Raw genomic sequence first — 16,717 nt, forward strand, 5'->3', positions numbered from 1 at the left:
TGGCATCAGCACCGGCATGATGGGCGCCACTCCTTGCACCGCTGCGCTACCGGACTCTCTATCGACACTCTGTCTTTCAGCTGCATTAGCGTCGCCGGGTGCTGCGGCGTCTCCGTGCTGCGACATACTGTGCCCCCTTAGTTAATCCGGACCCTTCCGGTCCTCCGCTTCCGTCGGGATAGTGTAGATTCGTTCCGCTGTGCAGCAGGATCGATTTTCCCCTTGCTCTGATGTCAGAGCGCTCAGCTTGGTGCCGCCCACAATGACACGCCCCCTGCTGCTCCCACCCACCGCGCTCTGTAATGGCGGATTCTGAAGTTTTTCAGTTAGACTGGGGCTCAGGTGATGGCGTAGCTCAATTAACAGTCTCGTGCCTAACGGTTATGAAGTGATTACCTCAGGGGATGGCGGCCATCTTTACTCCATTATAACCAATGGGGAAAAGTCACTTTCAATAGTTTTCAATGGAGAATGGATTTTTCTTTAATAAAGTCAATTTTCAAGATTTTTCATCCAAGTTTTCACAGTTTTGGGCTCCAATCACGGCACACAATACCCGGTATACGGGCTGGCTAGATCCTGTTCGTGACGCCAATTGTGACGCCCAAGAGACCGGGGTACCCAGCACCGGACCAATGGGGTCTGTCTCTTGAGGGGGGTGTCACGGGTGGCTTGACCCGGTGCTGTGGCCTCAGGCAATGCACAGTGTAAAGGGTATCGTGAGGGAACAGGCACTTACTTGATCAGCAGCAGGTTCTCCCAGCGGTGATGATCCCAATCCTGGATAGATGGCTATTGTCCAAATGAAAGACTGAGGCACTGAAACGTTTAACCAGTTTACTTTAACAAAAAAGGATTTACAACCAGTCCTGTCACCGGAGTCTGTATGGGAACTCTGAGTTACTTTGACCCTGCCGGGGTCTTCGCCTCTTATTGTACGCAATATCTGTGTGGCCCTGCTGCTGTATGTGAACTGGCTGCCGGCCCAATCTGTCCCCTCCGGGTCCTGGTTCGACGGGCAACCCGAGTCCTTTTATCGGCTTACCCCCTCCAGGAGTACCGCTGAACTCTGTGTCTGTTGCTGCGTCCGACCCTAGTGAAGCTGATATCACCTCACGTTTTTCCGGTTGCTGTATTATATGTAATGAATACAGCCACGGATCCGGTATCCGTCTTTGCGCCTGTTCTGGGTAGTGATTAATGCTACCCGGTTCTCACAATGTCCTTTTTCTCTATCCCTCTTCTCCTCAGGCCGGTGATTTAGGCCTGGTAACAGTCACAGGGCTGTTAGAGATTCAACTGTATGACCTCTCACTTTCAGCTCCTTAGCCCAACTGCCAGTTCTTCTCTCAGACCAGAATGGATCAAGGGGAGTCTCTGGAGCTCCCCCTTCTGGCCGGAGGTGGTAGTGCAGTCTTGCTATTTTAGTATTTGCATTTACTGTCAGTAACTATTTTTGTGGCAAATACCCCTAGGGGTGCCACACCTGCAATGTTTTTCCATGGAGCTAACAACCAGCGAGAACGATAAGTACGTCACTGGATCGCGCCTGCATCGTTCTGCTGTTGCCGTGTTTGACGTCTCCCAGCGACCTAAACAGCGACGCTGCAGCGATCGGCTCGTTGTCTATATCGCTGCAGCGTCGCTTAATGTGATGGTACCTTTATGGTCAGCGAGGTCCTCTCTCTCTCTCCTATACAGTGTATTCTCTCTTGTCTCAGTCTCCTGTAGAGTGTAATCTCTTATGGCCAGCAGTTATCTCTGTCTCCTCTCCCCCATGTGTACTTTCCAAGCAATTACAAAGTTTACCAGTATTGAGATTCACGCAAATTTATTCACCAAAAATCTATTTTTGGGGGGAAAAAATGGCAAACTTGATTAATCTTATTCATTATATTACTTTACTTGATATGTAATGCAGGACTCATGAGACTTTGGAGCATTTTGCATCATACAATCAATTTAATTTTGTTATTATAATTGAGACTCCGGAATGACAAATATTCATGGTCATACCTCAATGATAGATGTAGTAGTGGTGGTAGGGTGGTGAATCTGTCATAAATGAATATGCACACTGTCTACTTGATCAACACCTTTTCCTAAAGGGGAAAGAAAAAGAGTAACAAAGTAATAAAATTATTCACATGTATGATTTATGTCTACTTGATCAACACCTTTTCCTAAAGGGGAAAGAAAAAGAGTAACAAAGTAATAAAATTATTCACATGTATGATTTATAGAGTATAGCAAATATTAAATACTACTGTAAAGTTAACAGGGAAGAAAAGGCATTAAATATTTAGTTAGTATTGTCACTTGAGTTCTCGGAAGTGCTGATAGTTTTGTCACTTCATGTTGTAGTAACTGGAGCATAAAAGTTTTGTTATATTATTTATTATGAATAATCCACAGCTGCTTTTCAGTCAGTAAAAAGGATAAAAAGGAGAATAATATACAGCTCTGGCAAAAAATTAAGATACCACTCCAAAATGTTCAGTTTGTCTGATTTTTCTCTTTATAGGTATATTTTTGAGTAAAATGTAAATTGTTCTTTTATTCTATAAACTTCTGACAACATGTCTCCGAATTTCCAAGCAATAATTTTTGTATTTTTTCTCTGACAAAGAAAATGGTCAAAAATTTTTTTTAAAAGTGCTTTCAGACCTCAAATAATGCAAAGAAAGCAAGTTCATAATCATTTAAAAACAACAATACTAATGTTAATTAACTCAGGAAGAGTTCAGAAATCAATATTTTGTGGAATAACCATGATTTTTAATCACAGCTTTCATGCGTCTTAGTATGCTTTCCACCAGTCTTTCACACTGCTTCTGGCGCAAAAATGTAAGCAGTTCTTTGTTTGATGGCTTGTGACCATCCATCATAATCTTGACTACATTCCAGAGGTTTTCAATGGGGTTCAGGTGTGGAGACTGGGCTGCCCATGACAGGGTTTTAATATGGTGGTCTCTTAATTTTTGCCAGAACTGTAGATAAAAATGGAAAAACAAAGGTCAAATTTCAAATCTTTATTTTCCAGTGTTTAGTTCTATTCATAAAAACACATACGGTATTTTTGACCATCGGCCTGCGCAAACATACCTCTGATAAATCGACTAAAAATAAAAATGTTTCTTTATTCGAAGGCAGAGTGGATCAATTATGTGGGCATAAATATCATCATTGTCAACAGAAAAGCTTTGAAAGACGCACATTTTAGTGCAATGGGGAGTTGTACAACAATTTTGCAATTTTGGGCATTTTCATGCCAGTTTGAATCACCTCTGCCAACAGAAGAGGTGTAGGATTCTGTATAGAGCAGCCACGTTTTTTCTAAATCTATCATTATTTCTCACTCAGGTAAACCAGTGGGGTATGGATACAGCAGTCGACGTTCACATCACAGAGGAATAGTGGATGAGTGCTGCTTCCAAAGCTGTGACCTAAGGAGGTTAGAGATGTACTGTGCACCGGCCAAGCCAGTGAAATCCGCACGATCCGTGCGTGCTCAGCGTCACACTGATATGCCTAAAGCTCAAAAGGTAAACTAGCATTATAAGAAGAATTTTAGATGTCATAGCTAGTAATAGAAGAAATGCATCGATGCCTTCAAATCAAATTGTATACTGTACTTATAATGAAATTATTATGACTGATTAAGCAGGTTTGTGTATCCACAGTCACGCGTGGATATGTTAAAGCTCACTCTAGATGTTGATGAGGATTTGATTCCACTTAATGCCCATAGGGCAAAGCTTCAGGCTGCAATAGCACATGTAGTAAAAGGTAGCATAGGAGTTGAAATTCTGTACTTAAATTCTTACTATAGGTCTGTGTACATATTTTTTATATATGTATAGATGTAAGAGAACCAAGTTGTTGAAGTCTATGACTTTAGACCAGCATTGATTTCCTAGAAAACCTCTATACAACATTAAATTCTATTGGTCAACTCAATTATTTTGTTGTAAATTTAATTATCCTCCAGAAATTGCAAAATTATGAATTTTTGAAATATTTCATTATCTTATTTTACGAAGTTCTCTTGCTCCTTTAGAAGCTTCTTTCAACTGCTGCTCAGCAAAAAATATACTATTTTCGGTCTACATATAGAAAGTCTCCTGTCTGAGTACTAGGTTTGGGAATAGAGAGTCTCAGATAAAGGAATGCACTTACACAGATTGTTGGAATGTAGTGTGCATATGACTGCCGAGCCACAATTTAAAGAAGTTTCTAAAGCAGCATGACCTGGGCATTAAAGCTGCACTGCATCATACTGTTTGGGAGAAGAACTGCGAAACGCGCGTCGGTGGCGGTGCAACACAGACCCGGTCTTTTACCACATGATGGGTAAGCCCCCTTAAAGAGTACTATCACTCTATTGGGCTACAAGTGTGTAGCAATCTCCAATCCCTGACTCTAGTGGGTATACATTATTGGGGAAGCTTCCCATCCAAATTTAGAGCACTATGCACTTTACGTTGTGATATATGATTGTGCCGGTGTAACTGTGACTACCCTAACCCTCTAATTATGTAATGTTGTTATACATGTTTCTACAAGTGATGTAATAAAGTACTATATACGTTTATATGAAATATCTGGACTGAGTACTCCTAGTTTCTTCTGGGTTTATGTTTGGGAGAGAAGCAAGCAAAATCGGGTAATGAAGTATAATAATCAATATTAACTATTGTAAAAATAAATTCATTTTCAATGTCTGAATGGTAATTAAATTTAACAAAGTTTAATTATTCATTAACACAACATTCTAAGCACACTACCATTTATTTCAACATCAAAACATTATTTGCCAGAATAAAAAGATTACATATGTTTAAATAGCATGTTGTCAAATTAAGACTCTAGGACCGGGAAATTATTAATTAGAAGCACTGGTGGACATACACAAAGAGGGCCCATGTGCAAAATCTATATATGGGCTCTTTGTAGTCCAGTAGTTCATCATGACGCACAAGTCCACCTTTGGAGTGGAAGTGGGCCCCCTTACAGCTTGAGACATTTTGTGGCTGCAAAAGTTGCCCCAATGATGTGCCAGTCCCTGATTAGGATGAACAAAGAGAGATATATAGAGTTCAAAAGAAACAAGAAATGAATCCTTTCTTTGTAACAAAAAATCCTGTTTTGACTTTTCTACATAACTGTATTGTATTTCTCTTGTTCACATTTTGTGCCCATAGATATACAGTGCCTTGTTAAAATATTCGGCTCCCTCGAACTTTTCAACCTTTTCCCACATATCATGCTTCAAACATGAAGATACCAAATGTAAATTTTTGGTGAAGAATCAACAACAAGTGGAACACAATTGTGAAGTTGAACAAAATGTATTGGTTATTTAAAATTTTTGTGGAAATTCAAAAACTGAAAAGTGGGGCGTGCAATATTATTTGGCCCCTTTAACTTAATACTTTGTTGCACCACCTTTTGCTGCAATTACAGCTGCACGTCGCTTGGGGTATGTCTCTATCAGTTTTGTACATTGAGAGACTGAAATTCTTGCCCATTCTTCCTTGGCAAACAGCTCGAGCTCAGTGAGGTTTGATGGAGATCATTTGTGAACAGCAGTTTTCAGCTCTTTCCACAGATCTTTATTTTTTTATTTTTTTTTATATAGCGCTAACATATTCCGCAGCGCTTTACATTTTGCACACATTATCATCACTGTCCCAGATGGGGCTCACAATCTAGATTCCCTATCAGTATGTCTTTGGAATGTGGGAGGAAACCGGAGTGCCCGGAGGAAACCCACGTAAACACGGAGAGAACATACAAACTCTTTGCAGATGTTGTCCTGAGTGGGATTAGAACCTAGGACCCCAGCGCTGCAAGGCTGCTGTGCTAACCACTGCGCCACCGTGCTGCCCAGATTCTCGATTGGATTGAGGTCTGGACTTTGACTTGGCCATTCTAACACCTGGATATGTCTATTTGTGAACCATTCCATTGTAGATTTTGCTTTATGTTTGGGATCATTGTTTTGTTGGAAAACAAATCTCCGCCCAGTCTCAGGTCTTTTGCAGACTCCAACAGGTTTTCTTCAAGAATGGTCCTGTATATTTGGCTCCATCCATCTTCCTATCAATTTTAACCATCTTCCCTGTCCCTGCTGAAGAAAAGCAGACCCAAACCATGATGCTGCCACCACCATGTTTGACAGTGGGGATGGTGTGTTCGGGGTGATGAGCTGTATTGCCTTTACGCCAAACATATCGTTTGACATTGTTGCCAAAAAGTTCAATTTTGGATTCATCTCACCAGAGCACATTCTTCCACATGTTTGGTGTGTCTCCCAGGTGGCTTGTTGCAAACTTTAAAAGACACTTTTTATGGATATCTTTGAGAAATGGCTTTCTTCTTGCCACTCTTCCATAAAGGCCAGATTTGTGCAGTGTATGACTGATTGTTGTCCTATGGACAGACTGTCCCACCTCAGCTGCAGATCTCTGCAGTTCATCCAGAGTGATCATGGGCCTCTTGGCTGCATCTCTGAACAGTCTTCTCCTTGTTTGAGATGAAAATTTAGAGGGACGGCCGGGTATTGGTAGATTTGCAGAGGTATCATACTCCATCCATTTCAATATGATCGCTTGCACAGTGCTCCTTGGGATGTTTAAAGTTTTGGAAATCATTTTGTGTCCAAATCCAGCTTTAAACTTCTCCACATCAGTATCACGGACCTGCCTGTTGTGTTCCTTGGTCTTCATGATACTGTCTGTGCTTCAAACAGAACTCTGAGGCTATCACAGAACAAGTGCATTTATAAGGAGACTTGATTACACACAGGTGGATTATATTTATCATCATTAGGCATTTAGGACAATATTGGATCATTCAGAGATCCACAAAGAACTTCTGGAGTGAGTTTGCTGCAGTGAAAGTAAAGGGGCCGAATAATATTGCACGCCCCACTTTTCAGTTTTTGATTTTCCACAAAAATTTAAAATAACCAATAAATTTAGTTCAACTTCACAATTGTGTTCTACTTGTTGTTGATTCTTCACCAAAAATTTACATTTGGTATCTTGAAATGGTATCTTACATTTGGTAGGTTGAAAAGTTCCAGGCAGCCGAATACTTTCGCAAGGCACTGTACTCTGATATGTACCTCCCTATATATGGCACATTTAGCTACTGTTCACTAAAAATCAAATATGACAAAAAGTTTGTCATCTTCAATTGGTATGATTGTTTTATAGAGGCCTTTCATTCTAAAAATTAATAGTGGCACAAGATGACAGATACCACCGATGTGATCTTTTCACGAAATTCTATGACACATCAAAAGATCATTTTTACCTGGTTTGATTTACCTGGTTAAAGTTTGATTTTTGGCATTTTCTAACTTGTTTGTGGTGGTTTTGAGTAATTTGGTGTATATCTATGCTTACAGGAAGTACATTTGAAGAATGCAAGTAGAGGGAACACGGGAAGCCGGAGCTTCAGGATATAATGCTATTGCCACTTAGAGTCTTGAAGAATGAATGTGCCATCTGCAGGATACATCACTGAAATGGAACAAAATCAGATAAAACAGGGAAAGACTTCACTTCTCTCAATCAATGGGCATTCTTCCTTCGTACGATGCAAATACACATTCCAATATTATGTATTCCAACCAGAATCATGACAATTCACTTAGCTGATCCTATACTGTGTAATCTTTCACCTGTTTTACATGTCCTGCGCAAACATTTCTGTTAATAGCCTGTATCCCCTAGAGGTCCAAAAATAAATAGCCTTTTTGATGGCTCCAATTGCACTATACTTATTTAATGTTCGATGAGTGCTGGAAGAATGACCCAGACATGTATAAGAGAGTTCTTTCTTACATTTGCACTTCTCTTCATGGACTGTTTTATTATCCAGCATCCATTAACATTGTTTGCCTGCCCTTCTGTATTTGCACAGTTTAGCTTTTCAGTATCAAAAAATGTTGTATTGCTATCCTTATGTTCATGAATCTTATCTCAATATATGCAGATTGTGGGTTACGTTTTACATTTCACTATGGCTTGATTCATTCACCTTTTGCTAATTATGGTATGATGCAACAGTTAAACACGTTTCTAAGCTCATAAACCTCACACATCACTCTAGGTAACAAGCTAATTAATTGTCCAACAATATACATCTGTGCTCAATCCATTCAATACCTGTATATCACTAATGCACATATATCATTTGGTATGTAGAGCTGTAAAATAGTACAATGGTGCTACCGTATGTTGTAGTGAGTGTTGTGTAATGATCTGGCCAATATTGTTAACTGGTAAAAGCAAACTCATCTCTTAAACAACAAACTGGGGCCTTATTGTACATGTCAAGAACTTTTTTTTATCGAGTTTAACCTTGTAATTGTACTGGACTTGAAAGAAAAATAGAAATGTGAACAAACAATATTTATTATTGGGAGGTGAGTTAGAGCCTAATCAGGAAAAAGCATTCCTAGGAATTTATAAGTCCTAAGTATGAGCCTGCCTAAGCAGGCCTTCAGTCACCCGGTGAACAAGCAAAATACTTCTTCATTGGGTGTGATGGTTTTTAAGCAGGATTACAATCATCGTTTTTAGCAACATATCATCCTCTGTAAACAAGTCACGTGCTGCCGAGAACATGAAGTTCTATGCGCACACAACGATTGTGTTAACGATCATTCTGTGCACATGGATATGCGTTTGACTTGTATAAACAGGCCATTAAACTACCACTGATAGACTTGCATGTAATTGATCACCAATTGATCACTGGTCATTTAACATCCGTAATTGTGCAGTGTAAATTCAACCAAAGTCATGAGGGTCTATTAATCCCACATTTCTGAAAAACTATTTCCTCTCTCATTATCTACACACTGTTCACTTTCAATAGTTTTTTGGCCCCCTTAAATTGGTTATACAAATAAGACAACCCCTTTTCAGTTTAAAGCTATCCAAATTAATTGATTCGGCCTGGCTTAAGAAAACCCTTATTGCAAAAAACGGACGCATTAGCCATCTGTCATTAAGCCACAGCAGGGAACAAGCACTACTACATGCTGGCATTTAAGAAAGCAGTATGTACCCCATGAATGTGAAGATTGATGGGGATGTAAGTATTGGTTTAACCCTATTTATTCTCCAGGTTTCTGTCATACTTTAAGAATACGGGCACATGACGACCACTTCAATTAGACAAGTGCTATCCGTGGTTTTGATTGCTAGCACTTGTACCCATGTTATTCTATTGGGCTGTGCGCATGTCTAATTTTTTATATGGACAAAGTAGTCCCAGTTAAAATATCACAGTATGCATGATTTACCAATGAAAATCGTATTTCACTTGTCCATTCAAGTCTATGGTTCCATTAAAAAAATCCGACCACGCTAGGATGACATTTGTTCCTTTTTCTTGGACTGACATAATGAATAAGGTGGAGAAACTTTTTTTGTCTCTCCATTTCCAAAAAAATCGGATTCCAATCTGATTTTGATGTGTGATTAGCATAATTGGACCAATTTTCTCGGATGGAGAGAAAAACGTCGTGTAACCCTAGCCGAAGAGAGTAGCGCATAAATTGTCAGTTTAACAATTCACAAAAAATAATATAACAAGCATTGATTTTCTGTGTTAATGTACTAGAAAGGCTTTCATATTTTTAGTCCCTCGTAAACAAGGAGTTTGCCATGTGTAGAGCTTGATATTAGGGCTGTGCTACTTCCAAAACTACACAATGTATAGGAAGGAACATTATACCAGCAGACACAAAATATGCTTGTCTTGTCTTAACCCCCTCTACTCGAACAGATTGAAAGGCAATTTTTCAGTATCCAAAGTGAAAAAGTGTTAATAGCTGCTAATTCATACCAAATGAAAAGTTTTTCTCCAAGAGGGTCCTGTCATAGTTTTAAAATGATGGTTTCAGTCATCTCCCAGTAAAGAAACCGTATACCATTTAACAGTTTTGTTGTGTTTAATTTGCACAGCAGATGTCAAAAAGGAGCAATCCCTCGAGTCAATTTACGTAAGTTCATTGAATCATGACCCCCTTTCCATATGTGGCTTGAAGAGGAGGTTTATTCAATTTATGGGAAAGGAAAAGCCTGCTTTCCTTACATGAATAAAACTATTTTTAAAAGTTAATAATTCTACCATAAATGAAAAGCATTTAATTGAAATTGATCCTGGCAACCCATAAAACAAGGACTTTTCTGTCTTACACTAGTAACTGTTGACTTAATAAAGGAAACTACACGGTAGAACCTAACAAAATATCTGCAATTCTATATGAAAATTGAGTTTCTTAATGATGTATGCTATTTCAACAGCAGTACATATATATTAATAGCTAAATGTCTATATTATAAAGCAGTAGGTAGTTGAGTAGAATCGGAAACGTGTTTTTATTCCTAGGCAGTTGCCTCTACATATTGAGATCTTTCCATGTCTTTCCAGCCATCATAAGATTCCTGGATGCTACTGACATAACCTTTAGGCTCCTTAAAACACCAAGGCCTGGTAGTGACTGCAACCTCTGAACCTACAGGAACCTTTATATGTAATAGTAATCTCTATATTCAAGGAATTTTTACAACTGAGATTGACAAAAAAAGTGATAAGGGAAACCTGTAGCACTCTGCACTGAAATATGAGGGGGATTAATTCAAAACTTACCTAAATTCAAATTTTATGCAAAAATTATTTTCATCTACAAATACTTGCACAATTGTATTACCTTCATGAAATTTGGTTTCAGAAATTAAGTCAATATAATGGACCTCAATTTTGCATCTTTAATAAGGACACTTTATTACACAAATGCAAAGTATAAAGAATACTGTACGACAGAACCTGAATGAAGTGTCTGACTCTGTCAAAGTCACCATAAATAAAACAGCCATCCTTACGAAAAATAATTGATTAACATCAGCAAATGTAAATCCTATTTTACTCTCTGGAAGCCAGGCTTGAAACTAACTAAAAATGGGCAATAAGCTGCTTATGAGTGATCAGTTATTCTTAATGAAGCATTCACATCAGTGTTTTATCCCTTTAAACATTGCACTCATATTATTTAGCAGTGCATTCTTAAAATTGCTCATTTTGCCGTTCTACCCAGTAAATTCTTCTCTTTTCCTATGAGATCACATGATGAAATACTGACTAGCTGAATCCTTCCAAGCTCTATATAGAAACAGGAAGTCTCTTTTACTTGCATGAGTCATCTTTCTCTTCTGACCAGGCTGCTCTTCTCCTTACTCCTGCCAGGGACTTTGCAGTGATGTAGAATTGTAGTTCTAATGATGACTCATGCAGGGATAAAAGACTTCCTGTTTCTACATAGAGCAGTCATTGTTTTTTTTATGTGTGGTATTTCCTGAGGAAGAAGTCATATATAGACTTCGAAATGCGTTGACTAAAACCACCATTCCTTTTCATCAATACGTCCAGATTTCCATTTGTTCAGCAGCACAGACAATATCCACAAAAATCCTTTGTATGGTATCATTCTCAGTGCATGAGACCTAATTCTAAGTCTAGATTTTGGTCATATTGCTATATAATGGTGTGCCCCTGTTAACAAACAATGGGTCTAATTGGCATGAACCATGCACCACTGCTAATTAAATTGGTTGTTTCATCTCATTAAATGGGTAAAATTGCAAAATGTTTGTAAAAACAAGAACCTTTTTTTATTTGACCTCTTATTAAAAATCCTTTCAGTTCCTTAGAATAGAGGGATTTTTAATTGTATTGTGCAATGCTCATTGATAAGGTTACTAAGATAGCATAGGCTGCAAGTTTCCTGGGCAAGAAGCGTGCGCTTCTCTATGCTTTATATGCCCCAGAGCTTCTACTATGCTGCAGAGGCTTGGAGCACGGGAGAGTGCACAATTTAGACCAGCTGTCCAACAATGCTCTGGTTAGAAATGTCAATCTTTGGGGGCACACCACCCCTGGCAAGCTGGAAGGCAAATACGTTGTGTTCTCCTAGAAGCAAAAGATTATATAATAACCTTTATAAAGGGGACCTTTCACCAAATTGTCCATGTTGAAATGGGCGTAGGATGAAATAGTGGCTGCGGAGCGGAATAAAACATTTTGGTGTTTTTTCTACTTTAGCTTTCCGTTGCTGAGATATTAGCAATCAAAATATTGGGCATCTAATGAATTAACTTTTGTTAAGTCTAAGTGGGTGTTTTCACTGGGGGCTTGTACTTCTTTCCCTTTTATGATGCTGATCAATCATAAGCAGGCAGCAACACTCAGGAGAAAGAAAACATGCTCCACCATAGCTTAGTGCAGGTTCTTATGGTGTGAGATGTAAGCCCTGATCTCTTGGTCCACCTGCTTATCATTGATGAACATCACACAGGGACAAGTACACACCCCCAGTGAAAACTGTCTGATAACGCCCACTTGAACTTAGCAAAAGTTAACTCATGAGGTGAGAAATCCTTTGATTGCTAATATTTCCATAACGAGAGACAAAATTGAAAAAAAAAAGTTTTATTCCATTCCACGGTCATTATTACATTGGTGAGAGGTCTTCTTTTACAGGTCACTTCTCAATGCAGGTCTAATGGTAATCAAGCCTTTTTGGTGTTGACAGGAGGTGGTATTTTAGAATATAGTAAAACAGTAAGACTCATCAACAACAAAGGCTACTTTTCTTACTTGAAAAGTCACCATAATTGAATACTTGTAAATTATTTGAAGATTGGAATGAAAGTAGTATATAGGCCTTCAACAAAAGTGATAAGAACATTCTAGGGATTGCACCAGTTGCCTTTACTACTGTATGCATGCACGTTAATTGATAGATTAGTAGGACATTTATTTGTTGCTTTTTTCATCATGAAGAAAGCTGAATCTGTATGAAAGTAGAATTAGGAGATAGGATAAGTGGATCTATCATCAAATTTCACTGTATACAATAGTAAATAGATCTCTTAGACATCATGTGGCTGATGTACTTAAAAGTCCAAATCAGTATGGATGTATCTTTTCTGGAATAGTTCCCCACTTGATATTAACATGAACTAGACCTTAGCCCATAAAATGCTTATCTTAGTATGATAACTACACAGCCATCATGACATGTATGTTCACAGTACGTACTTCGGCATCGTTAGGCCTAGGACATCTATTTAATAATGTATGCACTTTTCTTGGGAAATCTGGTGACAGATTTTTAATTCAGATATACGCTTAGATCACTTTCAGAACACTTATATGTAGCATATTTGCTTTTACCAGTTGCATGTTGGACCAGGAGTGGTAAAGTGGTGCTATTGTTTTTTTTAAATGAAGTACTTGACTAAAATATAAAAAAATAAAGCATATAAAATATATATTTTTAAACAAAGAAACTGACAATCCTTGTGTAAATAGATTACTTATTGAATTGTTTTTTCTATGTCGATATCTTGAATATTGTGCCATCTGAAATTTTAATAACGTCATCGTAAAGTGTCAGCTGGATCGAAAGCTTTACAAGGTTCCGAATGTTTCAAATACATGAACTTTAGCGTCTGACAATAAGACCAAAAGCTGTGCAAACAGACATTTTGCCTTTGTTGGTAATGTTTTATTTTTTTATATAGTGCTGACCAAGCTTCCTGCACTTTATAAGATATATTTGGAATATTATGTAAGTTTGTGGCAGACTGGTAAAGTGAAAAATACAGATGCAATCAGCCCTCTGTCAGTTGTCTTGTATAACCCCTCGAATGTCTGGAAAGACCACAAGACAAGGTTTAACTGCATTTTATGTCGCATTATACATATTGTGAGTGATCCTATAGTAATTGTTATGGCTGGATTAAATTAAAATTTGAAGAAAAATTGTTGATTATTTTACACCTTGATGTCAATAAAGGGGTTTACATCTTCATATCTACGATCTTCAGTGGCTGCATCCAAAGCTTATTAATTAGTTCAAAACTGAGCTTGTTTTATAAAAATGCTCTCATGAATTGAGTAGTGCCAAACAGTTTTACTTTTTCCCCACTAATGTGTTGACCAGGAACAGACACACCATTGGTACAACCTGTGCAGACGCACAATGGCCCAAGGAGCAAGGAGGGCCATGTCCACCTCCAAAGCAGTACATAAACTGCACACACACTACACACTATTCTTGCGCATAGAATCCCTCCTCATTCTCTGTCTGCGCCTGGTGTTGACTATAGGATGCGTAGTTTATTTGTACTGCTTGACAAACAAATTGGCTCTGATATCAGAATTTAAAGACGCTTAGCACTTCTGAAGCCATGCCCAATGTTAACACAAGTGACATAATAAAAAAAAAATCAAGTGAGCATCCCCTATAAATTCCAAAAACAATGGCCAACATTTATTAATCAGTCTAAGTCACTGTTTACATACATACATATACCTATTCAACAAAAAATTGAAAATTGTGCAAACATTTTTGCTTGCATTTGCCCAATACTGTAAATCTGCTTTAATAATCACAAATGTAAATGTAAAGCTTGCAAAACCTATTATATAGCCACTACATATTATCTACCGTTTATAATACTGGTGTTTTCGTACATCACAAATGCATGTTTGCCACCTTCCCCTCGCACTAGGGCCTTGGTGCAAAGACTAGCTGTGCACTTTCCACAGATAAAGCACTGAATGAGAGGTCTGTCTGTCAGAGGGAAGTAATTGGAAGGCGCATGTAAATGAAAAAGAAAAGAATGTCCAGCTTCACCAAATCCGTAAAAAAGAGTTTTCTTTAGGCTACTTTCACACTGACGTTTTTTACAATACGTTGCAATGCGTCGTTTAGGGGAAAAAACGCATCCTGCAAAGTTGTCTGCAGGATGCGTTTTTGCCCTATAGAGTAACATTAGCGACGCATTGCAACGCATTGACACACGTCGCAACCGTCGTGCGACGGTTGCGCCGTGTTGCGGCGGACCACCGGGAGCAAAAAACGTTACATGTAACGTTTTTTGCTGCCGACGGTCCGCTTTTTCCGACCGCGCATGCACGGCCGGAACTCCACCCCCACCTTCCCGCACCTCACAATGGGGCAGCGGATGTGCTGGAAAAATGCATCCGCTGCCCCCGTTGTGCGGCGCATTCAATGCTAGCGTTGGAACATCAGCCCGATGCACTGCGACGGGCCGAGTCTGATGCTAGTGTGAAAGTAGCCTTATTCACAAACTTTGAACATAGAGGATACAGACTTCAGCACGAACCATATGGGTAAGAATCTCAAAGCGTTTTTGGAGACTAAGCTCCCTTAATCGTGACAACATGTAAATGAAACCAATAAATATATGCGTTGATTTTAACTATTAGTGTATTGCATTCTCAAACATCAAAAATGTTTTATCCATTGAGCTCCACAAAAATGTGTTAGCCATTGAGCAGTTTATTTCCCTGTAAATTTGGGGAAACCCTACAATTGTAAAGGTCTTCTGAGGGAAATTAAAGTGTTTTTTTTAAAGGGCTGTCCACTACTCCGACAACCCCTTCTGAATCCTTTATTTCCCTCAAGTAAAAAACACTTATACTCACTTCCGATACTGGTGCCGTCCCAGCAATGTCGGCACTGGCTTTTCCGGAGATGAAGGGACATTGTTATGTCACATGATCCCTGTGGCCAATCAGTACTGACTTCCCTCTCATCTGACGTAATTGACATCCACAGGAAGTGCAAAGAAGAGGGGAGGGAAGCCAGTGCTGATTGGCAGCAGGGATCACATGACATAACAATGTCACACAAACACAGGGAGGAACACTTTTCCTTCCACTCAACCTTCCATTAATATGCTTGGATACAGTACTCTGAACAGCCAGCTTCTTTAGTAATGACCTTTTGTCGCTTACCCTCTTTGTGGAATGTGCCAATGACTGCCTTCTGGAAATCTGTCAAGTCAGCAGTCTTCCCCATGATTGTGGAGCCTACTGAAACACACTAATGGATCTTTCTAAACGCTTAGGAAGCTTTTGCAGGTGTTTTTTGTTAATTATTCTAATTTACTGATATCATGATTTTGGTTTTTTTTTACTGTTACCCATAATCATGAACATTAACAGAAATAAACAGTTGAAATAGATCACTCTGTTTGTAATGACTCTATATAATATATGAGTTTCACATTTTGTAGTGAAGAACTGAAATAAATTAACTTTTTCATGATATTCTAATTTTATGAGAAGCACCTGTAGCTTACTAATCAAGCGTTACAACAATACATGCCACACCAACACAGCTCCTTGTTGTAGGTGTTGGATTTTGGATGTTTACCTGCTAGTGATGAGCAAGTATACTCGTTGCTCGGGTTTTCCTGAGCACGCTCGGGTGATCTCCGAGTATTTATAAGTGTATGGAATGATTTATGGCTACTAGCCAGGCTGAGTACATGTGGGGGTTGCCTGGTTGCTAGGGAATCCCCACATGTGTTCAGCCTGTCTAGCAGCCATAAATCATTCAGCTGAGGTGACAAAAACTAAATCTCCAAACACTAAATCTCCAACCCGAGCAACGAGTATACTCGCTAATCACTAGTACCTACCTAACCTTTCTTATTACATAATTTTTGGGAAGTGGGTTGAACTTTGCTAAATAGAAAAAAAGTAAAAAAAATATGGACATTTAACTGTTAGTTTTTTTACACCTGTACCATACCTACCGTATATTGTGGCCTGCTGCCACATTTTGATTTCTGTTTTAGGGTTGAGCGACTTT

The 16,717-nt window shown here is 38.8% G+C and overlaps 1 protein-coding gene across 2 annotated transcripts in view; it reads left to right on the forward strand.

Annotated features, from left to right (window-relative positions):
• The window catches only part of IGF1 (insulin like growth factor 1), a 195,728-nt gene extending 181,075 nt beyond the window's left edge, over positions 1-14,653 (forward strand). For both annotated transcript variants that reach the window (XM_069764266.1, XM_069764265.1), the window contains 2 exons: positions 3,364-3,545; positions 7,418-14,653. In XM_069764266.1, coding sequence (XP_069620367.1) covers positions 3,364-3,545; positions 7,418-7,477 — 242 coding nt within the window. In that variant the 3' untranslated portion in view covers positions 7,478-14,653. The remainder of the gene's footprint in view (positions 1-3,363; positions 3,546-7,417) is intronic.
• Positions 14,654-16,717: the final 2,064 nt, after the last annotated feature.

The sequence above is a fragment of the Ranitomeya imitator genome, chromosome 4 (assembly GCF_032444005.1).
Source record: "Ranitomeya imitator isolate aRanImi1 chromosome 4, aRanImi1.pri, whole genome shotgun sequence".
Classification (NCBI taxonomy): Eukaryota; Metazoa; Chordata; class Amphibia; order Anura; family Dendrobatidae; genus Ranitomeya; species Ranitomeya imitator.